Source organism: Bombina bombina, chromosome 5 (genome assembly GCF_027579735.1).
Source record: "Bombina bombina isolate aBomBom1 chromosome 5, aBomBom1.pri, whole genome shotgun sequence".
NCBI lineage: Eukaryota > Metazoa > Chordata > Amphibia > Anura > Bombinatoridae > Bombina > Bombina bombina.
In genome coordinates this window covers 77525828-77553056 of record NC_069503.1, presented here as the reverse complement: position 1 = coordinate 77553056, position 27229 = coordinate 77525828, and the positions used below count along the sequence as shown (strand labels likewise).

General features: G+C 39.6%; 1 protein-coding gene across 1 annotated transcript in view; it reads right to left on the bottom strand.

The window, feature by feature from the left end:
- Window positions 1-27229, bottom strand: part of LOC128661328 (uncharacterized) — a 246266-nt gene that overhangs the window by 193310 nt on the left and 25727 nt on the right. Inside the window, exon 2 of the mRNA XM_053715596.1 lies at window positions 3304-4454. Within this exon, the coding sequence (XP_053571571.1) occupies window positions 3304-4454 (1151 nt within the window). The remainder of the gene's footprint in view (window positions 1-3303; window positions 4455-27229) is intronic.

Sequence of the window (27229 nt, the reverse complement as noted above, 5' to 3'; positions counted from 1 at the left end):
TTGTTACCCTGGAAAGAAATGGAAAGTAGAGTTGATTTAGAAGCCATATCAGCATTCCAAGTCTTAAGCCATAAAGCTCTTCTAGCTAAAATAGCTAGAGACATAAACCTGACATCAACTCTGATAATATCAAAAATGGCATCACAGATAAAATTATTAGCATGCTGAAGAAGAATAATAATATCATGAGAATCATGATCTGTTACTTGTTGCGCTAAAGTTTCCAACCAAAAAGTTGAAGCTGCAGCAACATCAGCCAAAGATATAGCAGGTCTAAGAAGATTACCTGAACACAGATAAGCTTTTCTTAGAAAGGATTCAATTTTCCTATCTAAAGGATCCTTAAACGAAGTACCATCTGACGTAGGAATAGTAGTACGTTTAGCAAGGGTAGAAATAGCCCCATCAACTTTAGGGATTTTGTCCCAAAATTCTAATCTGTCAGACGGCACAGGATATAATTGCTTAAAACGTTTAGAAGGAGTAAATTAATTACCCAATTTATCCCATTCTTTGGAAATTACTGCAGAAATAGCATTAGGAACAGGAAAAACTTCTGGAATAACCACAGGAGATTTAAATACCTTATCCAAACGTTTAGAATTAGTATCAAGAGGACCAGAATCCTCTATTTCTAAAGCAATTAGTACTTCTTTAAGTAAAGAACGAATAAATTCCATTTTAAATAAATATGAAGATTTATCAGCATCAATCTCTGAGACAGAATCCTCTGAACCAGAAGAGTCATCAGAATCAGAATGATGATGTTCATTTAAAAATTCATCTGTAGGGAGAGAAGTTTTAAAAGATTTTTTTACGTTTACTAGAAGGAGAAATAACAGACATAGCCTTCTTTATGGATTCAGAAACAAAATCTCTTATGTTATCAGGAACATTCTGCACCTTAGATGTTGAAGGAACTGCAACAGACAATGGTACTTTACTAAAGGAAATATTATCTGCATTAACAAGTTTGTCATGACAATTAATACAAACAACAGCCGGAGGAATAGCTACCAAAAGTTTACAGCAGATACACTTAGCTTTGGTAGATCCAGCACTAGACAGCGATTTTCCTGTAGTATCTTCTGACTCAGATGCGACGTGAGACATCTTGCAATATGTAAGAGAAAAAACAACATATAAAGCAAAATTGATCAAATTCCTTAAATGACAGTTTCAGGAATGGGAAAAAATGCCAAAGAACAAGCTTCAAGCAACCAGAAGCAATGAAAAATGAGACTTAAATAATGTGGAGACAAAAGCGACGCCCATATTTTTTAGCGCCAAATAAGACGCCCACATTATTTGGCGCCTAAATGCTTTTGGCGCCAAAAATGACGCCATATCCGGAACGCCGACACTTTTGGCGCAAAATAATGTAAAAAAATGACGCAACTTCCGGCAACACGTATGACGCCGGAAACGGAAAAGATTTTTTGCGCCAAAAAAGTCCGCGCCAAGAATGACGCAATAAAATGAAGCATTTTCAGCCCCCGCGAGCCTAACAGCCCACAGGGAAAAAGAGTCAAATTTTTGAAGGTAAGAAAAAATGATTAATTCAAATGCATTATCCCAAATATGAAACTGACTGTCTGAAAAATAAGGAATGTTGAACATTCTGAGTCAAGGCAAATAAATGTTTGAATACATATATTTAGAACTTTATAAACAAAGTGCCCAACCATAGCTTAGAGTGTCACAGAAAATAAGATTTACTTACCCCAGGACACTCATCTACATGTTTGTAGAAAGCCAAACCAGTACTGAAACGAGAATCAGCAGAGGTAATGGTATATATAAGAGTATATCGTCGATCTGAAAAGGGAGGTAAGAGATGAATCTCTACGACCGATAACAGAGAACCTATGAAATAGACCCCGTAGGAGGAGATCACTGCATTCAAAATAGGCAATACTCTCCTCACATCCCTCTGACATTCACTGCACGCTGAGAGGAAAACCGGGCTCCAACTTGCTGCGGAGCGCATATCAACGTAGAATCTAGCACAAACTTACTTCACCACCTCCATCGGAGGCAAAGTTTGTAAAACTGAATTGTGGGTGTGGTGAGGGGTGTATTTATAGGCATTTTGAGGTTTGGGAAACTTTGCCCCTCCTGGTAGGAATGTATATCCCATATGTCACTAGCTCATGGACTCTTGCTAATTACATGAAAGAAATACTGGTCTGGATTACAATCACTTTTTATTTGCATGAAAAAACATTGTATATCATTATATAGTAAACAGCAGCATTACATGATATATGCACACAATGGTATAAATATACCTAACACTTGTGCTCTTGATACAAAGGGATTTATCAGACATATAATGTTCCCTTTATATATACAGTATGTGCTATTATCAGTTCTTGTGGCTTCTAACTAACATGAAAACATCTAACAGACATAATATCAAGTTACAGAACATGACACACATATTACATACCCAGTATACATGTAGGTTATAGTAGCCATTTAAATTAAATAGATTATGATCACATGACACACATATTACATACCCAGTATACATGTAGGTTATAGTAGCCATTTAAATTAAACTGATTATGATCACATGACACACATATTACATACCCAGTATACATGTAGGTTATAGTAGCCATTTAAATTAAACTGATTATGATCACGTATGTACCGGTTACTGATATTGTGTCTCATTAAATAAAATCAGTTCCCCCTCAGTAATTCCTCTGGTATATAACATGTACAATGCTAAGCATCTATTGCTATAAGAAAAGGTTTATCCGCATGATGTGCACATTAAATATATCTCCCAGGCGCCAATCATTTGAGACTGATGTTCTTGTTTATATAATTCTCTAACACTCTATTCATATAAAGACTCTTTATTATGTAAATATAATTATTTTCTCCTCTATGTAAATCAAATGTACAACTCATAACGCTGGCATATTAATAAACAACACTGGGGGTGCTTTGGTGATGAATGGCTGTGTAAACTGGTCAGTATGAGGACATATTTGTATATTCCTGTGTGGTGTTTGGATTCTATCACATTGATATGAGAGAAACTGAGGTGCACATATATAGAGGAACAAAGGACAGCAGGAGAGCACTTCCAATCTGGAGCTTTTATAACTGGGATTTAGAAAGTATTATTTACAGTAACATCTCTTTTGATGCTTCTAATTAGAGAGTTTGTCCTCTAGGTTAATTGTAAAAAGGTTTGCCCACTGTGTATATAAAGTTTATTTGTGTGTAAATATTTGGGGTTTTGTGATACCTTATTTCAATAAAAACCTTTTTTTCCATTTTCTAAACATGTGAAAGGTTTCTTCCCTTGTGAATCATTTCATGCTTTTTCAGATTACTCATTTGTATAAAACTTTTTCCACACTCTGTACACGTGAAAGGCTTTTCCCCTGTGTGAATCCTTTCGTGAGTTTTCAGATGACTCTTTTCTGTAAAACTTTTTCCACACTCTGTACATGTGAAAGGCTTTTCTTCTGTGTGAATCCTTTCATGATTTTTCAGACTACTTATTTGTGTAAAACTTTTTCCACACTCAGTACATGAAAAAAGCTTTTCTCTTGTGTGAATCCTTTCATGCTTTTTCAGATCACTCTTATGTGTAAAACTGGTTCCACAATCTGTACATGTGAAAGGCTTTTCTCCTGTGTGAATCATTTTATGATATTTCAGATTATTCTTTTGTGTAAAACTTTTTCCACACTCAGTACATGTGAAAAGCTTTTCTCCTGTGTGAATCCTTTCATGAGTTTTCAGATGACTCATGTATATAAAACTTTTTCCACACTCAGTACACGTGAAAGGCTTTTCTCCTGTGTGACTCCTTTTATGAGTTTTCAGATGACTCATGTATATAAAACGTTTTCCACACTCAGTACATGTGAAAGACTTTTCTCCTGTGTGAATCCTTTCATGAGTTTTCAGATGACTCATGTATATAAAACGTTTTCCACACTCAGTACATGTGAAAGGTTTTTCTCCTGTGTGACTCCTTTCATGAGTTTTCAGATGATTCATTTGTGTAAAACATTTGCCACACTCAGTACATGTGTATGGTTTCTCACCTGTGTGAATTTTGTTGTGTTCTCGTAGATGATAATTCCATCTAAAGCTTTTCTCACACTCTGTACATTGAAAAGGTTTCTCCTGTGTATGAATCATTTGGCTATACTGTAGACTTGTCCCTTCTCTAATATGTTTTGAAAACTCAGTAAATGTGTGTGGTTTATCCTCAGGGATAATAAATTCACTAGATAAGGCATAAATGTTGTCCTCTTGTTTGATGACTAAATTACTCTCTGTACATAGTGATTGCTGCCCAGTTCCTGCCAATTCACCATCTTCTTTAAATATCTGCTGTGATATCCCCAATGTTTGTGAGTAGTCATTGGTGTCTAAGACTGTGGTGAAGGATAGATATGAACTATTGACGTGTTTGTCTACATGAAAAGAAATAAAGGAATAAAGAAAAATAAGAATGTTTATTCATTTATAATATAATTCATCTAAATAAAAAAAGATTATGTTTTATACTCAAAAAAGTCTTCAGTTTTTTATTTTTAAATTTATTTATCTGTAAATCACAAATTAAAAAAGCATGACATAGAATGTAAACATTAATACATCATAGTAAACTAAATTACTGATGAAAACAAGTTATAGGGCCCCATTAAACAAGGTGCATGTGGATAATGTTCTCTGCCAGGGAACAAGTACATCTATATTCTGGGCAAGAGAGGTGGCATCCACCATCCTCATTTAACATTGCTCAAGCAAATGCACATACAGTGCTGCCAGGCTCATGCTCAACCAGTTGGGTGAGAACATGATGTCTTAATCATCACAAGCTAATTATCAGTATGATATGTTGCTGTGGTTGTTCTATTTATATAAACAGCCACAAATCAGTGGTGGTTCTGGGTTGGGGAACACTGGGGAGTTGTGGGTGTTCCATGAGCGAGGTCAAGGCAGGGGAAGATGAAGTTGCAGGTGTAATGAACCAGATCAGGAGGTGAGGTGAGGCATTTGTTGGACATGATCTGTCTAAAAGGACAGAGGGGGGAGTAATATTTTTTTACCCTCCTCCTCAGCCCAATGGAGGTTGCTCCATCTTTTAACCGTCACTGACACAAATGTACTTAAAAGATGCAGGTATAAATATAATAGTTTATTTGTTTAATGAGTGATCTATTCTATTTTCCCAGTAATTAACCCCTTAAGTCGTACAAAAAATTGTAGTTAACCACCAATGATGTACCCTGCACATTGTTAGTGTTTTAAAGTAGTGGAAGCCATCCTGATCACTTCCAGAGGCTTTCATGTTATTGCAGTGATGCCTCGATATTGAGGCATCCTGCAATAAAAAATTTTAGCCATCCGATGCAGAAAGAGCCACTCTGTGGCCCTCTCTGCATCGGCCATTGTTGGTCACAATCGTTGGTGGGTGGGAACAGTTGCAGGGAGGTGGGTGGGTAGCCATCGATGGGCGATGTGCATCAGAGGGGGGTGGGATCACGTGCATGGGGCACCAGGTGCATGCATGGGTGTGTGTGCTTGTGCACGGGGGTGGTTTGGAACACTACACTATGGTACAATTTTTTTAGGATAAAATGGGAGAGAGGAGGGGGGAATTTTTATCTAAGGGATCTGGGAGGGGTTGGAGGGTTGGTTATTGAAGGGGGCAGCTACACTACAAAAAAATATTTAAAAATAAAAAAAATACCGGCGGAGCCTGGCTACTGTCATGAGCGCAGCATAAGCCCGGAGCTCTGAGCTAACAGCCCAAACAAATCGTAATTTTCCCATATCACAGATGGAGATTTGACCTGAAAATGACATTGCAGACTCGGTGAAGCCTACAGCACAAGATGCCAGCTTTAGATCGGAACCTGCCAAAGTAAATTTAGTTAAAAATCATACCGGCGGCCCACTCCACCCAGCACAGACACCGGAACATATCCGCAAGGGCTCACACACCACAGACCCTCCTGACTAGCTGCACTAAACGGATATCACAGGCACCAGCTAAATGGAGATTACCGGAGGTGACTAACGGGCATCTGTTCCCCCGCTGATACCTGAGTTCCATTTGAGAGTCGGGAGCTGCCGGATCTTCTTCCGCCGCCATCTTGGATCTATACACGGCGCAACCACGAGGCCACGGAGAGATCTGATACATAGGAGACCGGAATACCTTGACAGGTGAGGGTGCAGCCTACACGCGGCCTCAATACACTCCCATAACTGTCGGCAATGGCCACATAGCAACAACCGCACAGTCCGTGGTTATGCCGCACTCAAAACAGCCTCTATGCACACTTCAGGCTGGTACATGCTAGGCACTCATATGCAGGGGCCCACGGCAGCAGTATTGATCAAAAAAATGTAATAATGAAGCTCTCCAAAATGCCAAAGTTTCAGTGCTTTATTTTAGAAAGTGCAGAGTCAAACAGCCACGACGTTTCGGGGAGCTATGCCCCTTAATCATGTGGTAAGTGATACTACAGGTACACCTGTTTAAATAGCACACCTTGGGATTTTAACCCTTACAATCTTGTATTCCACATTCTATAAATGCAACAGCACCATCTGCTGGTGGAAAGATAGGTAGACCATGTACAAAAATTAAAAACAAAAACAGCTATGAAGCCCCTATATCAGAACCACATCTACATAAACAATAAACACTGCAATTTATTTATTAGAACTTATTTAAACAACATTAGGCTCCATGATTTAAAACCAATATTGCAGAATATAAGAACACAAGAGCAACACCAGATCAGTAGAACACAGACCAGTCTATCTCTCTATTGAGCCCCCTAGGCTCCAGGGTATCCAACTTAAAAATCCAATAGGATTCACGTTGTTTCAAAAGGATATCCCTATTGCCACCTCTACGGGGGGTCCTAATTTGTTCGATTACCTGGAACCTAAGTTGGCTAATAGGATGTCCCATAGCCAAAAAATGATAAGCTACTGGTGCAGTGAATACCTTACACCTGATGTTGCTCTTGTGTTCAGTGATCCGATCCCGTACCCTCCTAGAGGATTCGCCAATGTAGGCTTTCCCACATGGGCATTTGATCATGTAAATAACATAATTGCTATTGCAAGTAAAGTAGTCCCTATAATGAAATTTATAACCACTATGTGGGTGTAAAAAATAGGGACTCTTTATTATAGAATTGCAATTGCTGCACCCTAAACAGGGAAAACAGCCCAAATTCTTTTTGGTGATAAACCGCTGAGATAGTATTCTACCAGGGCCAATGTCAGCTTTAATCAAAGAGTCCCTCAAGCTCTTACTACGCTTATATGCTGGCATAGGCATTTGGTCAAATTCAACAACCTCCGAATTGCAATCTTTCAGGATACCCCAATGTTTTCTGATAATTTTCCAAACCTGATCACTTTGTCTGGAAATTTCAGATACAAAAATCATTCTCTTTGAATCTTTTTTAGAAGACAACCCAGGTTTTAACAATGATTTTCGATCCAATTGGGACACCTGATTGATGGTGTCAACAATAAGATCTCTGGGGTACCCGCGTTGCACAAATTTGTCACCCATTTCTGAAAGTCGCAAGGGTACTAACGATTCCTCTGCAACTATGCGCTTAACTCTAAGCAATTGACTCTTTGGCAATGATCTGACTAGTGAAGGATGATGTGCACTGCTATATAATAGCAGGTTATTCCTATCAGTTTCCTTGCTGAAAATATCAGTCTTGAAATTGCACCCATCCTTCAAAACAGTCACATCCAAAAAATCAATTGAAATTTCGCTATAAGTAAGTGTAAACTTAATACTGTTTGTCGAATCATTTAACTCCCTAACAAAAAGTTCAAGGGCTCCAACGCTGCCCAACCATATGCCAAAAATATCATCAATGTAGCGCCACCAGGTGGCGCCACACTGACGAAATAAATAATTTTCAAAAACAAATTTCTCTTCAAAAAGATTCATAAAAATGTTTGCATAGTTAGGGGCAACGTTGGAGCCCATGGCTGTACCCTGCAACTGAAGGTAAAAAAAGTCTTCAAATAAAAAATAATTGTTAAAAAGTATAATTTCCAACAGTTGCAGAATAAACCAAATCTGTGAAATGGAATATAAACCAGAAGTAAAAAGCGCATGTTTAACAGCTCCCAATCCGCTCTCATGGGTGATTGAGGTATATAAACTTGTCACATCCAGACTGAAAAGAATGAATTTATCAGTCTGGAGTTGCAAGTTGTTCAATTTGACCAAAAAATCATTAGTATCCTTAATGAAAGTACTTGACTGCTCCACCAGGGGTCTCAAAAGTTTATCCAAAAAGATGGATATCCCTGAGAACACAGAGTTAGTTCCAGCCACAATCGGTCGCCCAGGTGGAGCAGCCAAGGACTTATGAATTTTGGGCAGTACATATAGTACTGGCGAGATCGGATCTTTAACAATAAGAAATTTAGCTGTTTTATCATCAATGATGCCATTGTTGAGTGCAAATTTAACAGTGACAGATATCTCTTTAGTAATCTTAGATAGAGGATTAGCAGTAATTTTTTTATATACATTCCCAGCACTTAACTGACGATAAACCTCAGACCTATAGTCAGTTTTGTTCAAGATCACAGTAGCACCGCCCTTATCAGCTTGCTTTAAAATCACCTTGTCATTAGATTTAAGTGACTTCAGGGCAAGATGGTCAGCTGCTGTGAAGTTGACAAAAGCAGATTTTACCTTATGCCTCTGTTGAGAAACCTTAGACTGCAATTTCTGTACGTCCAAAAGGACAAGTTTCTCAAAAGTAGCAATGCTATGATCAGTGACCACAGGATAAAATGAACTTTTATTAAACAGCCCCACATTCTTAATGCTTAAAGTGTTAGTTTTATTGACACATTTTTCAGCAGGGTCAGAGCTAACAGCAGTGGTACAAATATCGCTATTAGACTGTGATAACCCCTTATCCTTGCTACAATGCCAGAATTTTAATCTTACATTTCTGAAAAATTTATGTAAATCCTTGTTAAGGTTAAAGAAATCACAGTCACTCAATGGGCAAAACGATAGTCCTTTTTGCAGAACATCCGCTTCCCTTGGATCAAGCGGGCAATCAGATATGTTGACCACTATATCTTCTTGCGTGCCCTGGTGATCCTGTTGGTTAACGCTCTGTTGGTCTTGTTTACCTTGGTTGCCTTGCTTGTGCCCCCGATGTTTCCGGCCCCTTCTCCTGCACTGTCGGAGGCCTCTGTTTGTAAAAAATCAGAGGATGAGTCGGAGCTGCTGCCTGACGCTGCATTGCGTCGCTGTTGCCTTCTCCTTGCGCCGGAAGTGACGTAGCGCTCTTTTCCCATAGGGTCGTATACCCAGCGGTAAATTCGATTGGAGGAATAATCATCAGAGTCCCTTTGGAACTTTAACCTCTTCCTTTCCTCGATCGTAGCTCTCATCTCAGTGAGTAATTCTTTATTAGCAGATATTAGTTTGTCCCATTCATCTGTAGAAATACTCTGACGAATTTCCTCCTCCAATGTAGCAATGGCCACTTTGATGTTATTGAGGTCAATCTGTAAATATTCTACTGTGAGGACAATCAGGTCAAAGGAGCATTTGTTTAAAATCTGCTCAAACTTCTTGCAATACTCCTGATTGTCCTTCAACAGTGTCGGTCTAGTGTTCATCCGTAAACCCCTGGGAATCCTCTTAACTCTGTGGTATTCAGCCAGAGTAGTGGCGTGGAGGTCATATGCCAGCTGCCTCTTAGTTAATTTCTCATACTCGTTACTTGCCATTTGTTTAGGTGCAGTGTGTAGAAAATTCCGTGATCCTTTCACCAGTGTAGTGATTCTAGAGGCTTCAAATTCTGTGTAGGTAAAAGTTTGTGACCCTGCAGGCTCCTCTTGGCTTAGCATTTTGCAAACAGGCTTGGTAGTGCACGGATGAAGTAGTGAAAAAATGACAAAATAGTGCAATACATCCAGCAGCAATACTCACAGGTCAGAGCTTCAAGGAGTCACTACAAAACTCCCCAACAATAGTAAAAAAATGTAATAATGAAGCTCTCCAAAATGCCAAAGTTTCAGTGCTTTATTTTAGAAAGTGCAGAGTCAAACAGCCACGACGTGTCCCAATTGGATCGAAAATCATTGTTAAAACCTGGGTTGTCTTCTAAAAAAGATTCAAAGAGGATGATTTTTGTATCTGAATTTTCCAGACAAAGTGATCAGGTTTGGAAAATTATCAGAAAACATTGGGGTATCCTGAAAGATTGCAATTCGGAGGTTGTTGAATTTGACCAAATGCCTATGCCAGCATATAAGCGTAGTAAGAGCTTGAGGGACTCTTTGATTAAAGCTGACATTGGCCCTGGTAGAATACTATCTCAGCGGTTTATCACCAAAAAGAATTTGGGCTGTTTTCCCTGTTTAGGGTGCAGCAATTGCAATTCTATAATAAAGAGTCCCTATTTTTTACACCCACATAGTGGTTATAAATTTCATTATAGGGACTACTTTACTTGCAATAGCAATTATGTTATTTACATGATCAAATGCCCATGTGGGAAAGCCTACATTGGCGAGTCCTCTAGGAGGGTACGGGATCGGATCACTGAACACAAGAGCAACATCAGGTGTAAGGTATTCACTGCACCAGTAGCTTATCATTTTTTGGCTATGGGACATCCTATTAGCCAACTTAGGTTCCAGGTAATCGAACAAATTAGGACCCCCCGTAGAGGTGGCAATAGGGATATCCTTTTGAAACAACGTGAATCCTATTGGATTTTAAGTTGGATACCCTGGAGCCTAGGGGGCTCAATAGAGAGATAGACTGGTCTGTGTTCTACTGATCTGGTGTTGCTCTTGTGTTCTTATATTCTGCAATATTGGTTTTAAATCATGGAGCCTAATGTTGTTTAAATAAGTTCTAATAAATAAATTGCAGTGTTTATTGTTTATGTAGATGTGGTTCTGATATAGGGGCTTCATAGCTGTTTTTGTTTTTAATTTTTGTACATGGTCTACCTATCTTTCCACCAGCAGATGGTGCTGTTGCATTTATAGAATGTGGAATACAAGATTGTAAGGGTTAAAATCCCAAGGTGTGCTATTTAAACAGGTGTACCTGTACTATCACTTACCACATGATTAAGGGGCATAGCTCCCCGAAACGTCGTGGCTGTTTGACTCTGCACTTTCTAAAATAAAGCACTGAAACTTTGGCATTTTGGAGAGCTTCATTATTACATTTTTTTACTATTGTTGGGGAGTTTTGTAGTGACTCCTTGAAGCTCTGACCTGTGAGTATTGCTGCTGGATGTATTGCACTATTTTGTCATTTTTTCACTACTTCATCCGTGCACTACCAAGCCTGTTTGCAAAATGCTAAGCCAAGAGGAGCCTGCAGGGTCACAAACTTTTACCTACACAGAATTTGAAGCCTCTAGAATCACTACACTGGTGAAAGGATCACGGAATTTTCTACACACTGCACCTAAACAAATGGCAAGTAACGAGTATGAGAAATTAACTAAGAGGCAGCTGGCATATGACCTCCACGCCACTACTCTGGCTGAATACCACAGAGTTAAGAGGATTCCCAGGGGTTTACGGATAAACACTAGACCGACACTGTTGAAGGACAATCAGGAGTATTGCAAGAAGTTTGAGCAGATTTTAAACAAATGCTCCTTTGACCTGATTGTCCTCACAGTAGAATATTTACAGATTGACCTCAATAACATCAAAGTGGCCATTGCTACATTGGAGGAGGAAATTCGTCAGAGTATTTCTACAGATGAATGGGACAAACTAATATCTGCTAATAAAGAATTACTCACTGAGATGAGAGCTACGATCGAGGAAAGGAAGAGGTTAAAGTTCCAAAGGGACTCTGATGATTATTCCTCCAATCGAATTTACCGCTGGGTATACGACCCTATGGGAAAAGAGCGCTACGTCACTTCCGGCGCAAGGAGAAGGCAACAGCGACGCAATGCAGCGTCAGGCAGCAGCTCCGACTCATCCTCTGATTTTTTACAAACAGAGGCCTCCGACAGTGCAGGAGAAGGGGCCGGAAACATCGGGGGCACAAGCAAGGCAACCAAGGTAAACAAGACCAACAGAGCGTTAACCAACAGGATCACCAGGGCACGCAAGAAGATATAGTGGTCAACATATCTGATTGCCCGCTTGATCCAAGGGAAGCGGATGTTCTGCAAAAAGGACTATCGTTTTGCCCATTGAGTGACTGTGATTTCTTTAACCTTAACAAGGATTTACATAAATTTTTCAGAAATGTAAGATTAAAATTCTGGCATTGTAGCAAGGATAAGGGGTTATCACAGTCTAATAGCGATATTTGTACCACTGCTGTTAGCTCTGACCCTGCTGAAAAATGTGTCAATAAAACTAACACTTTAAGCATTAAGAATGTGGGGCTGTTTAATAAAAGTTCATTTTATCCTGTGGTCACTGATCATAGCATTGCTACTTTTGAGAAACTTATCCTTTTGGACGTACAGAAATTGCAGTCTAAGGTTTCTCAACAGAGGCATAAGGTAAAATCTGCTTTTGTCAACTTCACAGCAGCTGACCATCTTGCCCTGAAGTCACTTAAATCTAATGACAAGGTGATTTTAAAGCAAGCTGATAAGGGCGGTGCTACTGTGATCTTGAACAAAACTGACTATAGGTCTGAGGTTTATCGTCAGTTAAGTGCTGGGAATGTATATAAAAAAATTACTGCTAATCCTCTATCTAAGATTACTAAAGAGATATCTGTCACTGTTAAATTTGCACTCAACAATGGCATCATTGATGATAAAACAGCTAAATTTCTTATTGTTAAAGATCCGATCTCGCCAGTACTATATGTACTGCCCAAAATTCATAAGTCCTTGGCTGCTCCACCTGGGCGACCGATTGTGGCTGGAACTAACTCTGTGTTCTCAGGGATATCCATCTTTTTGGATAAACTTTTGAGACCCCTGGTGGAGCAGTCAAGTACTTTCATTAAGGATACTAATGATTTTTTCGTCAAATTGAACAACTTGCAACTCCAGACTGATAAATTCATTCTTTTCAGTCTGGATGTGACAAGTTTATATACCTCAATCACCCATGAGAGCGGATTGGGAGCTGTTAAACATGCGCTTTTTACTTCTGGTTTATATTCCATTTCACAGATTTGGTTTATTCTGCAACTGTTGGAAATTATACTTTTTAACAATTATTTTTTATTTGAAGACTTTTTTTACCTTCAGTTGCAGGGTACAGCCATGGGCTCCAACGTTGCCCCTAACTATGCAAACATTTTTATGAATCTTTTTGAAGAGAAATTTGTTTTTGAAAATTATTTATTTCGTCAGTGTGGCGCCACCTGGTGGCGCTACATTGATGATATTTTTGGCATATGGTTGGGCAGCGTTGGAGCCCTTGAACTTTTTGTTAGGGAGTTAAATGATTCGACAAACAGTATTAAGTTTACACTTACTTATAGCGAAATTTCAATTGATTTTTTGGATGTGACTGTTTTGAAGGATGGGTGCAATTTCAAGACTGATATTTTCAGCAAGGAAACTGATAGGAATAACCTGCTATTATATAGCAGTGCACATCATCCTTCACTAGTCAGATCATTGCCAAAGAGTCAATTGCTTAGAGTTAAGCGCATAGTTGCAGAGGAATCGTTAGTACCCTTGCGACTTTCAGAAATGGGTGACAAATTTGTGCAACGCGGGTACCCCAGAGATCTTATTGTTGACACCATCAATCAGGTGTCCCAATTGGATCGAAAATCATTGTTAAAACCTGGGTTGTCTTCTAAAAAAGATTCAAAGAGAATGATTTTTGTATCTGAATTTTCCAGACAAAGTGATCAGGTTTGGAAAATTATCAGAAAACATTGGGGTATCCTGAAAGATTGCAATTCGGAGGTTGTTGAATTTGACCAAATGCCTATGCCAGCATATAAGCGTAGTAAGAGCTTGAGGGACTCTTTGATTAAAGCTGACATTGGCCCTGGTAGAATACTATCTCAGCGGTTTATCACCAAAAAGAATTTGGGCTGTTTTCCCTGTTTAGGGTGCAGCAATTGCAATTCTATAATAAAGAGTCCCTATTTTTTACACCCACATAGTGGTTATAAATTTCATTATAGGGACTACTTTACTTGCAATAGCAATTATGTTATTTACATGATCAAATGCCCATGTGGGAAAGCCTACATTGGCGAGTCCTCTAGGAGGGTACGGGATCGGATCACTGAACACAAGAGCAACATCAGGTGTAAGGTATTCACTGCACCAGTAGCTTATCATTTTTTGGCTATGGGACATCCTATTAGCCAACTTAGGTTCCAGGTAATCGAACAAATTAGGACCCCCCGTAGAGGTGGCAATAGGGATATCCTTTTGAAACAACGTGAATCCTATTGGATTTTTAAGTTGGATACCCTGGAGCCTAGGGGGCTCAATAGAGAGATAGACTGGTCTGTGTTCTACTGATCTGGTGTTGCTCTTGTGTTCTTATATTCTGCAATATTGGTTTTAAATCATGGAGCCTAATGTTGTTTAAATAAGTTCTAATAAATAAATTGCAGTGTTTATTGTTTATGTAGATGTGGTTCTGATATAGGGGCTTCATAGCTGTTTTTGTTTTTAATTTTTGTACATGGTCTACCTATCTTTCCACCAGCAGATGGTGCTGTTGCATTTATAGAATGTGGAATACAAGATTGTAAGGGTTAAAATCCCAAGGTGTGCTATTTAAACAGGTGTACCTGTACTATCACTTACCACATGATTAAGGGGCATAGCTCCCCGAAACGTCGTGGCTGTTTGACTCTGCACTTTCTAAAATAAAGCACTGAAACTTTGGCATTTTGGAGAGCTTCATTATTACATTTTTTTACTATTGTTGGGGAGTTTTGTAGTGACTCCTTGAAGCTCTGACCTGTGAGTATTGCTGCTGGATGTATTGCACTATTTTAGCAGTATTGATCAACACATCGTAACGACTTATCTGCAATGACAAAACCTCTTGCACTTATATGAGCATTTTCCTTATGAAGGTCTAAACGGCCAGCAAAGTCAAACTCAGGTGACAGCATTAGCTTTGAGCTATAATCTATCTAGGGGCAACATGATATTATATTTACAGAGATCCTGAATCACTGCGGTCCTTAGAGGGATGGTCTAGGAGAAGGGCACACCACCTTTTGCTCACACCCTAGTACTACCTCCTAGATATACTACATATATAACTTTAAAAGGGTCTCTAGTGGATACAGGCATCTTTATTAATCTTGATAAAGGGCAATAAGTCTGCGTGATTGATGAACTTAAATTTATATCACCCCAGTCTCACTGTAAACATGGCATCTAGGAGACAACTAAAACAGGACAAACCTTTAAAACCAACTACAGGGAAATCCGCTAATATCTCCTCCTATTTGCAAGCCCCTGAATCCTCTGAGATGCGCAACAAACGGTCATCTCTGGAAAGTCAGTCTGGCGGCCATTCCAACTCACAGGAAGAGGAATCACCTCTCACAACATCTATTTTACAAGATTTGCCTTCCAAACAGGACATTGCTGATATTGTCCGCACTTGAATCAGAGAAGAGCTCGCGGGTATGAGGCAAGATATACATACCCCTAGGGTTCCAAGTAGAGTCCTTAGAATCCAACCAAGATGAAATAAAAGAAGAAGTGCAAACTCTCATTGACCAGGTCTCATCCCAGCAAGATACAATCTCAACATTGCAAGAAAAATTGGAGGACTTGGAAAACCGAAGCAGACGCAAAAATATCAGAATCAGAGGGGTCCCAGAAGAAATCCTTCCCCGAGATTTTCCTGTTTATTTACAATCCCTTTTCCAACAAATCAAGGAATCCTCCTGTACCACAGATATCCAATGAGTCTGTGTCCATAGGTCCCTTTGCCCTAAACCTGCTGAATCAGCACCTCCAAGAGACATAATAATCCGTTTCAAAAATTTTCTGGAAAAAACAAAATTTATGCTTACCTGATAAATTTATTTCTCTTGTGGTGTATCCAGTCCACGGATAATCCATTACTTGTGGGATATTCTCCTTCCCAACAGTAAGCTGCAAGAGGATGACCCACAGCAGAGCTGTCTATATAGCTCCTCCAATAACTGCCACCTACCACTCATTTGACCGAAGACAAGCAAGAGAAAGGAGAAACTATAGGGTGCAGTGGTGACTGTAGTTTAAAAATAAAAAACACCTGCCTTAAAATGACAGGGCGGGCCGTGGACTGGATACACCACAAGAGAAATAAATTTATCAGGTAAGCATACATTTTGTTTTCTCTTGTAAGGTGTATCCAGTCCACGGATCATCCATTACTTGTGGGATACCAATACCAAAGCTATAGGACACGGATGAATGGAGGGACAAGGCAGGCGCTTAAACGGAAGGCACCACTGCCTGTAAGACCTTTCTCCCAAAAATAGCCTCTGAAGAAGCAAAAGTATCAAATTTATAGAATTTAGAAAAAGTATGAAGCGAAGACCAAGTCGCCGCCTTACAAATCTGTTCAACAGAAGCCTCATTCTTAAAAGCCCATGTGGAAGCTACCGCTCTAGTAGAATGAGCTGTATTTCTTTCAGGAGGCTGCTGGCCAGCAGTCTCATAAGCTAAGCAGATTATACTTCTTAGCCAAAAAGATAGAGAAGTTGCCGAAGCCTTTTGGCCTCTCCTCTGTCCAGAGTAGACAACAAACAATGCAGATGTTTGACGAAAATCTTTAGTAGCTTGTAAATAAAACTTTAAAGCGCGAACCACGTCAAGATTGTGTAATAGACGTTCCTTCTTTGAAGAAGGATTAGGACACAGTGACGGAACAACAATCTCCTGATTGATATATTTATTAGATACCACCTTAGGCAGAAAACCAGGTTTGGTACGTAACACTACGTTATCTGCATGGAAAATTAGATAAGGGGAATCACATTGTAAAGCAGATAACTCCGAAACTCTTTGAGCCGAGGAGATAGCTACTAAAAAAAGAACTTTCCAAGATAAGAGCTTAATATCTATGGAATGCAAAGGTTCAAACGGAACCCCTTGAAGAACTTTAAGAACTAAATTTAAACTCCATGGCGGAGCAACAGGTTTAAACACAGGCTGAACGAGTTCGCGTCAGGGGAGAGTGCTGAACTCGTTCACACTCTATCTTTTGTATTAATTTTAAATACCCAGTACCTTGTATCTATGTGCCGCTAGGATCACTTTCAATATCGAGCATGGTTACTAGACTATCAGGGTCTTTCTAGACGAGTGAACACTGTTCACATTGTAATAATGATCTGTATTGTTACACCGAGTTGCCATTCTAGCATCTAACCTCAATATTTACTAATAGCTTAGGTTGTGCCTAATTAATTTAACGGCTAATATAATCCATTCAATAGTATTGTTTGACTAACTCTATGATTCACGTATGAATGTTGAATAACCTAGAAGCGTAGCACTTGCTGTAGTGATTCATTTAGAATCATTAACTGCAGTATTTAACTGGTAATACTAAAAAAAACACAGCCTGGGTTGTGCCAGACTTAGTTTAACCGTGAACATAGCTCTTATATACATAGATAAAAAATGTATGTCAGATGAATGTAAGAAGTACTGTATGACTGTTAAACTGCTTGAGACCTGCAGCATTTGCCATATTGATTCTTTGAGAACTATCAACTACTAATTTAATCTGGGTTGTGCCAGACAAAGTTTAAATTGTATCAACAATAAAAGCAGTGCTAACTAATATAGCAATACTAAATCAATCTTTAGTCTGGGTTGTGCCAGATTTAGTGCAATTACTAAAATATTTTCTGTATAAACTATTAATGGACTGGACTAATTCTGTAATGCATGCATAACATTAATATCACAATATATATATACTAGACTACGTATAGCGCTGTTAATTGAGCGATACCTATTTTACACACTACTTGGGCTGTGTTAGACTTAGTAAATTGCTAAGATATAACTGTGATAGAACTAATCAGTAATAGACCATATGAGCATTAAACCTTCATGAATAGTAACACTAGCAAGGTTAATTCACTCAATTTGAATAATTTCACAGTTAGCCTGGGTTGTGCCAGACTTAGTCTATAGTGCTATTCTTATTTCTCAATTAGTAATAGTCACAAGAATTTATTACCTCTGCAACAGTTGCAAAAACATATAATATAAGCTGTGCTAATAAGCTGTAAGACATTTATCGTATATGACCCGGGTCATATAACTCAACTTAAACCCAAACGCAGGCTGGGAATGAATAATAAGGACTAACGAATTGAACAAACATTTAATGTTGGTTAAAATAAACCTTGTAATATTCGTGGCACTAACTATGTAGACTAACCAATTAAATCACTGTGTATATAGTCAAGGCTGAGTTTAACTTTTTTCAACAAGTGGATATAATCCTTGAATGGATGGTTGTGATTCAATTAATATTGATAATTACAGTCAGATATACTGTATTGAAAACTGCTCATTCCTGAGCTATATTAATTGTAGCAGAAATTTGGGGTTTCTAATTTATATGCTTTACCACTGAATATTTTATAAAGTGACTCTACTGCTACAAGCAAACACATCTTTTGTCCTTACTTATATAAGAGCAGTTTTCAAACTGACAGCGTGATTGTTACTGTCAGTAGCATTTGATCACTGACATAATACTGGCACACCTTATACTTTATGAATCAATAGATGCTTAGAGACAGGCATAAATATAAGCCTACTTGATATAATAATTTTCAGCTCACTAGTAATATGTATATTAACTTAAGTTACATTGGATACATCAATAACATTCAGTAACAACTCTAATATACATTTACATATTATTTATAATCTTTGAGCTTTGTATTTACTGTTTAAGCGTATCACACTGTTTCAGATTCTCAGATCATAATTTACCCTGATTATAATTTCTGTTCTAGCTTGTTTGCTGCAAGCTATTGAGTGAATATAAACTAGCGATTATTATTGGTTATATTTGAGATCACCTATAACTGTGATATTATACAGGCCTAATTATAATATTCAGTGATCTCACTAATTACCTACTACACTGATCTCGGTACTGGAGTGTATTTTAATTGTGTGTGTATCAAACCATCAATTTGGTTTTTTTTAAATTTCTATAATAAAGGTTATATTTAAAAATCCTGTTGGGATATTCCGCCCTTTAGTTCAGGGCCCAGAGTGCTGTAAGTGCATACTTTGGAAATCTTGGTATTATAATATCAAGTTTCCTTTGTGTTTTGATTCTAACCAGAGCCTGACAAAACGCCTGAACATCTGGAACCTCAGCCAGACGTTTGTGCAAAAGAATAGACGGAGCAGAAATCTGTCCCTTTAAGGAACTAGATGACAAACCCTTCTCCAATCCTTCTTGGAGAAAGGATAATATCCTAGGAATCCTGACTTTACTCCATGAGTAACCCTTGGATTCACACCAATGAAGATATTTACACCATATCTTATGATAGATTTTCCTGGTGACAGGCTTTCGTGCCTGTATTAAGGTATCACTGACCGACTCGGAGAAACCACGCTTTGATAAAATCAAGCGTTCAATCTCCAAGCAGTCGGACGCAGAGAAATTAGATTTGGATGGTTGAAAGGACCCTGAAGTAGAAGGTCCTGTCTCAGCGGCAGAGTCCATGCTGGAAAGGATGACATGTCCACCAGATCTGCATACCAAGTCCTGCATGGCCACGCAGGTGCTATCAAAATCACCGAAGCTCTCTCCTGCTTGATCTTGGCAATCAGATGAGGGAGCAGAGGAAACGGTGGAAACACATAAGCCAGGTTGAAGGACCAAGGCGCTGCTAGAGCATCTATCAGTGCTGCCTTGGGATCCCTGGACCTGGATCCGTAACAAGGAAGCTTGGCGTTCTGACGAGACGCCATGTGATCCAGTTCTGGTTTGCCCCAAAGTTGAATCAACTGTGCAAATACCTCCGGATGGAGCTCCCACTCCCCCGGATGAAAAGTCTGTCGACTTAGAAAATCTGCCTCCCAGTTCTCTACTCCTGGGATATGGATAGCTGATAGATGGCAAGAGTGAATCTCTGCCCATAGAATTATCTTTGAAACCTCCAACATTGCTAGGGAACTCCTTCTTCCCCCTTTATGGTTGATGTAAGCTACAGTCGTGATGTTGTCCGACTGAAATCTGATGAACCTGACCGCAGCTAGCTGAGGCCAAGCCTGAAGAGCATTGAATATCGCTCTTAGTTCCAGAATGTTTATCGGAAGGAATGCCTCCTCCTGAGTCCACAATCCCTGAGCCTTCAGGGAGTTCCAGACTGCACCCCAGCCCAGAAGGCTGGCATCTGTTGTTACTATTGTCCAATCTGGCCTGCGGAAGGTCATACCTTTGGACAGATGGACCCGAGATAGCCACCAGAGAAGAGAATCCCTGGTCTCTTGATCCAGATTTAGTAGAGGGGACAAATCTGTGTAATCCCCATTCCACTGACTGAGCATGCAGAGTTGCAGCGGTCTGAGATGTAGGCGAGCAAACGGCACTATGTCCATTGCCGCTACCATTAAGCCGATTACTTCCATACACTGAGCCACTGAAGGGCGAGAAGTAGAATAAAGAACACGTCAGGAATTTAGAAGTTTTGACAACCTAGCCTCTGTCAGGTAAATCTTCATTTCTACAGAATCTATCAGAGTTCCCAGAAAGGAAACTCTTGTGAGAGGGGATAGAGTACTCTTTTCTTCATTCACTTTCCACCCATGAGACCTCAGAAATGCCAGAACAATGTCCGTATGGGACTTGGCAATTTGAAAATTCGACGCCTGTATCAGAATGTTGTCTAGGTAAGGGGCTACTGCTATACCCCGCGGCCTTAGGACCGCCAGAAGTGACCCCAGAACCTTCGTAAAGATTCTTGGTGCCGTAGCTAACCCAAAGGGAAGAGCTAAAACTTGTAATGCCTGTCTAGGAAGGCGAACCTGAGAAACCGATGATGATCTCTGTGTATCGGAATGTGAAGATTAGCATCCTTTAAGTCCACGGTAGTCATATATTGACCCTCCTGGATCATAGGTAGGATGGTTCGAATAGTCTCCATTTTGAAGGATGGGACCCTGAGAAATTTGTTTAGGATCTTGAGATCTAAGATTGGGCTGAAGGTTCCCTCTTTCTTGGGAACCACAAACAGATTTGAATAGAAGCCTTGCCCCTGTTCCTCCCTTGGAACTGTGTGGATCACTCCCATAACTAGGAGGTCTTGGACACAATGTAGGAATGCCTCTATCTTTATCTGGTTTGCAGATAATTGTGAGAGGTGAAATCTTCCTTTTGGGGAAGAAGCTTTGAAGTCCAGAAGATACCCCTGGGACACAATTTCCAACACCCAGGGATCCTGGACATCTCTTGCTCAAGCCTGGGCGAAGAGAGAAAGTCTGCCCCCTACTAGATCCGTTACCGGATCGGGGGCTGATCTTTCATGCTGTCTTAGAGGCAGCAGCAGGCTTTCTGGCCTGCCTTCCTTTGTTCCAAGCCTGGTTAGGTCTCCAGACCGGCTTGGACTGGGCAAAATTTCCCTCTTGTTTTGTATTAGAGGAAGTTGATGCTGCGCCAGTCTTGAAGTTTCGAAAGGCACGAAAATTAGTCTGTTTGGCCCTTAATTTGTTGGACCTATCCTGAGGAAGGGCGTGACCTTTTCCTCCAGTAATATCAGAAATGATCTCCTTCAGTCCGGGCCCGAATAGGGTCTGCCCCATGAAGGGAATATTGAGAAGCTTAGACTTTGAAGTAACGTCAGCTGCCCAGGATTTAAGCCATAACGCCCTACGCGCTTGAATAGCAAAACCTGAGTTCTTAACCGTTAGTTTGGTTAAATGAACAACGGTGTCAGAAACAAATGAATTGGCTAGCTTAAGAGCTTTAAGCTTGTCAAGTATATCATCCAATGGGGTTTCTACCTGTAGAGCCTCTTCCAGAGACTCAAACCAGAAGGCCGCAGCAGCAGTGACAAGGGCAATGCATGCAAGAGGCTGGAGAATAAAACCCTGTTGAATAAACATTTTCTTAAGGTAACCCTCTAACTTTTTATCCATTGGATCTAGGAAAGCACAACTGTCCTTGACGGGGATAGTTGCACGCTTAGCTAGGGTAGAGACTGCTCCCTCCACCTTAGGGACCGTTTGCCATAAGTCCCGTGTAGCGGCATCTATGGGAAACATCTTTTTAAAAACAGGAGCCAGAGAGAACGGTACACCTGGTCTATCCCATTCCTTAGTAATAATTTCTTAAAACCTCTTAGGTATTGGAAAAACATCAGTGTAAACAGGCACTGCATAGTATTTATCCAATCTACACAATTTCTCTGGGACCATAATGGTGTCACAGTCATTCAGAGCAGCTAAAACCTCCCTGAGCAACACGCGGAGGTGTTCAAGCTTAAATTTAAATGTAGACATATCAGAATCAGGTTGAATTATCTTCCCTGAGTCAGAAAAATCACCCACAGATAGAAAGCTCTCCTTCCTCAGCTTCTGCATATTGTGAGGGGATATCAGGCATAGCTACTAAAGCGTCAGAGTGCTCTGTATTTTTCCTAGCCCCAGAGCTGTCTCGCTTTCCTTGTAACCCTGGTAGTTTGGACAATACCACTGTAAGGGTATGATCCATAACTGCCGCCATGTCTTGTAAGGTAAACGCTATGGGCGCGCTAGATGTACTTGGCGCCTCTAGAGCGGGCGTCCCTTGAGCGGGAGTCATAGGTTCTGACACGTGGGGAGAGTTAGTCGGCATAACTTCCCCCTTGTCAGTTTCCTCTGGTGATAAATCTTTAAAAGCCAGAATATGATCTTTATAACTTATAGTAAGATCAGTGCATTTGGTACACATTCTAAGAGGGGGTTCCACAATGGCTTCTAAACATAATGAACAAGGAGATTCCTCTATGTCAGACATGTTTAACAGACTAGTAATGAGACCAGCAAGCTTTGAAAACACTTTAATTAATGTAAAAAAGCAGAATATAAAAAACGGTACTATGCCTTTAAGAGAAAAAAACAAACACAAAAACTGCAAAACAGTGAAAAAAGCAGTTAACTCTATGAAATTTTAACAGTGTATGTACTAGGGTAAAATAGCATTGCATCCACTTGCAAATGGATGATTAACCTCTCAGGCTCAAAAACGAAGCCAAAAAACGGGAAAACCGTTATAACAGTCACAGGCAAACTGCCACAGCTCTACTGTGGCTCCTACCTTCCCATAAAACGACTTTTGTAGGCACAAAAACCCTTTAGAGAGGTCCAATATGTCAGGGGACTCCTTCAGGGAAGCTGGATGTCTCAGAGTTGAAAAGAAACTGCGCAATTAGAGCGCGAAAATAGGCCCCTCCCACCATGCACTGAAAGTCAGAGGGCCTAAAAAACTACTCCTAGGAGTCAAATAACAGCCATGTGGAAAAACTAGGCCCCAAACAAAGATTTATAACCCTTAGTAAAAAACGTTCCTTATAATACATGTAAACGTTTCACATACTAAGTAATTAGAGCAATTAACATGAAAATTACCCTTAACTGCAAGCATGATGCCAGTCGTTATGAAATCACTGCAATCAGGCTTACCTCAAATATATCAGGCACTGTCAGCATTTTCTAGACTTCATATTATCTCTCTAGAAAAAAATATACTGAACATACCTCAAGGCAGTTGATTCTGCAGGCCGTTCTCCCAACTGAAGTTTTTCCCATACTCTTCAGTTATATGTGAGAACAGCAGTGGATCTTAGTTACAACCTGCTAAGATCATCAAAAACCTCAGGCAAAACACTTCTTCTAATTTCTACCTGAGGTAAAAAACAGTACAACTCCGGTACCATTTAAAAATAACAAACTTTTGATTGAAGATAAACTACACTAAGTCACCACATCTCTCTATGCTACTTCCCTTGTCGAGAGCTGCAAGAGAATGACTGGTAGGTGGCAGTTAGGGGAGGAGCTATATAGACAGCTCTGCTGCGGGTGATCCTCTTGCAGCTTCCTGTTGGGAAGGAGAATATCCCACAAGTAATGGATGATCCGTGGACTGGATACACCTTACAAGAGAAAGAAATGTTACTGAACCAATCAAGGAAACTGCAACCGGTCAGATTCAGGGGAAATGTTTTGCAATTTTATCAAGACCTGGCCTCACAGACTTTACAACGCAGAAAAGAATTTGGGCCTCTTACCACTATGCTCCGCAATAAAAAAATCCCATATCGCTGGGGCTTCCCCACTCAGGTGTGGGTACTCCATAACAATACCCGCCTAATATGTAGGTCCCCAGAGGCCTTTGGCTCCTTCTGCAAATCCCTAGGGATAGACTCTCCGCCTGAGACTGTGACACAGGAACAAAACTCCACCATGCAGTCTAGAAATAAAAAGGATCCATCAACAAATTGGAACATTGTCAACAGTAAACGGAACAAGAACTCTAACATGTCACAGTCGACACCTACCGCCTCCAGGCCTTTGTTATCAACCGCACTAAGTGCGAATGCTGAGACATACAGAGAAGCTACGCAGTAACCCTGATGGGAAAACGCTGCCCCAGATAACAGAGGACTTGATAAGTATACACTTAATGTCTATGCAGTATCAATCTGTTTTTTCTCTGTTGTGCAATTGTTGTCTGTAAGTCACTGTTCCCGTGTTCCTTGAATATGTTAAATGCTTAATATCAGGTTATGCCCAAAACCTCAATACAGGCAAATAGACAAATCTATATATAATACCATATAAAAATTAGTCCTTGTCTAGAAAAAAAACAAACAAAAAAAAACAACCTCACTTAGAAGTCTATTAGTCTCATTTCTACCTTGTATCTGAGGGAAAAACTTAATAAATAACTTGGTTATTAGATGGTCCACCATTCTAGTCACCATACAAGATAGACCATTGTACAGAGACGCTATGCTGTAACCCAGATCAAAAATCACTGTACTAGGCGTACGAGGACTGGATAAGTGTATATCAAACGCCTATGGAGTATTAACCTGTGTTTTTTCTTGTTGTGTTATAGCAATCTATAAAACATTGTTAGCATGTACCTTTAATTTGTTCACCCGTTTAACAGAAGGTTACACTTCAGGCCTCATTGTGTCCAAGCCGACTAATCTAACTATAATGTAATACAAAAATTAGTTACTGCTCAGGAAACCCTTATCGGGGGGACCGATGGTCTTCAGCGAAGGCCTTAACAATTAATCCACTTATTCAGAACTTCACTGTTGTAACCAACATATGGGAAAGATCATTGCACTTGTTATGAGTAACCATTTAGGGCTAATGGCAAGTTTTTTGCTCTCAATAATGACCTATATTAGGAAGAGAGCCAATTGTTTGTTTCTTATGTTAACTTGGATTTATAACCTGTTATGTTTTTACTTGTTATGATTTCAAAATGATGCATTTTTTTAAAATCTACCCATGCTCTTTCTCGCACAGAGTAAACTCAAGTATTGAAGCCACACCACACATGACCCTCTTGACTCAGAATGTCAAAGGCTTTAACTCCCCACAAAAAAGGTTGAAAACCATGTCTGACTTAGACGTAATATTGACATAATTTTTCTTCAGGAGACGCACTTTACCAGACGTAATGAACCCAAGTATTTTGGGAAAAAGTTTTGCACTCACTTTCATAGCTCAGGTGAGAAAAAAAAAAACATAATTTATGTAAGAACTTACCTGATAAATTCATTTCTTTCAGATTAGCAAGAGTCCATGAGCTAGTGTCGTATGGGATATACATTCCTACCAGGAGGGGCAAAGTTTCCCAAACCTCAAAATGCCTATAAATACACCCCTCACCACACCCACAAATCAGTTTAACGCATAGCCAAGAAGTGGGGTGATAAGAAAAAAGTGCGAAAGCATAAAAAAATAAGGAATTGGAATAATTGTGCTTTATACAAAAAAATTATAACCACCACAAAAAGGGTGGGCCTCATGGACTCTTGCTAATATGAAAGAAATGAATTTATCAGGTAAGTTCTTACATAAATTATGTTTTCTTTCATGTAATTAGCAAGAGTCCATGAGCTAGTGACGTATGGGATAATGACTACCCAAGATGTGGATCTTCCACGCAAGAGTCACTAGAGAGGGAGGGATAAAATAAAGACAGCCAATTCCGCTGAAAATAATCCACACCCAAAACAAAGTTTAAATCTTATAATGAAAAAAACTGAAATTATAAGCAGAATAATCAAACTGAAACAGCTGCCTGAAGTACTTTTCTACCAAAAACTGCTTCAGAAGAAGAAAACACATCAAAATGGTAGAATTTAGTAAAAGTATGCAAAGAAGACCAAGTTGCTGCTTTGCAAATCTGATCAACCGAAGCTTCATTCCTAGACGCCCAGGAAGTAGAAACTGACCTAGTAGAATGAGCTGTAATCCTTTGAGGCGGAGTTTTACCCGACTCGACATAAGCATGATGAATCAAAGACTTTAACCAAGACGCCAAAGAAATGGCAGACGCCTTCTGACCTTTCCTAGAACCGGAAAAGATAACAAATAGACTAGAAGTCTTTCGGAAATTTTTAGTAGCTTCAACATAATATTTCAAAGCTCTAACTACATCCAAAGAATGCAACGATCTTTCCTTAGAATTCTTAGGATTAGGACACAATGAAGGAACCACAATTTCTCTACTAATGTTGTTAGAATTCACAACCTTACGTAAAAATTTAAAAGAAGTTCGCAACACCGCCTTATCCTGATGAAAAATCAGAAAAGGAGACTCACAAGAAAGAGCAGATAATTCAGAAACTCTTCTAGCAGAAGAGATGGCCAAAAGAAACAAAACTTTCCAAGAAAGTAATTTAATGTCCAGCGAATGCATAGGTTCAAACGGAGGAGCTTGAAGAGCCCCCAGAACCAAATTCAAACTCCAAGGAGGAGAAATTGACTTAATAACAGGTTTTATATGAACCAAAGCCTGTACAAAACAATGAATATCAGGAAGACTAGCAATCTTTCTGTGGAAAAGAACAGAAAGAGCAGAGATTTGTCCCTTCAAGGAACTTGCAGACAAACCTTTATCCAAACCATCCTGAAGAAACTGTAAAATTCTAGGAATTCTAAAAGAATGCCAAAAAAAATGATGAGAAAAACACCAAGAAATGTAAATCTTCCAGACTCGA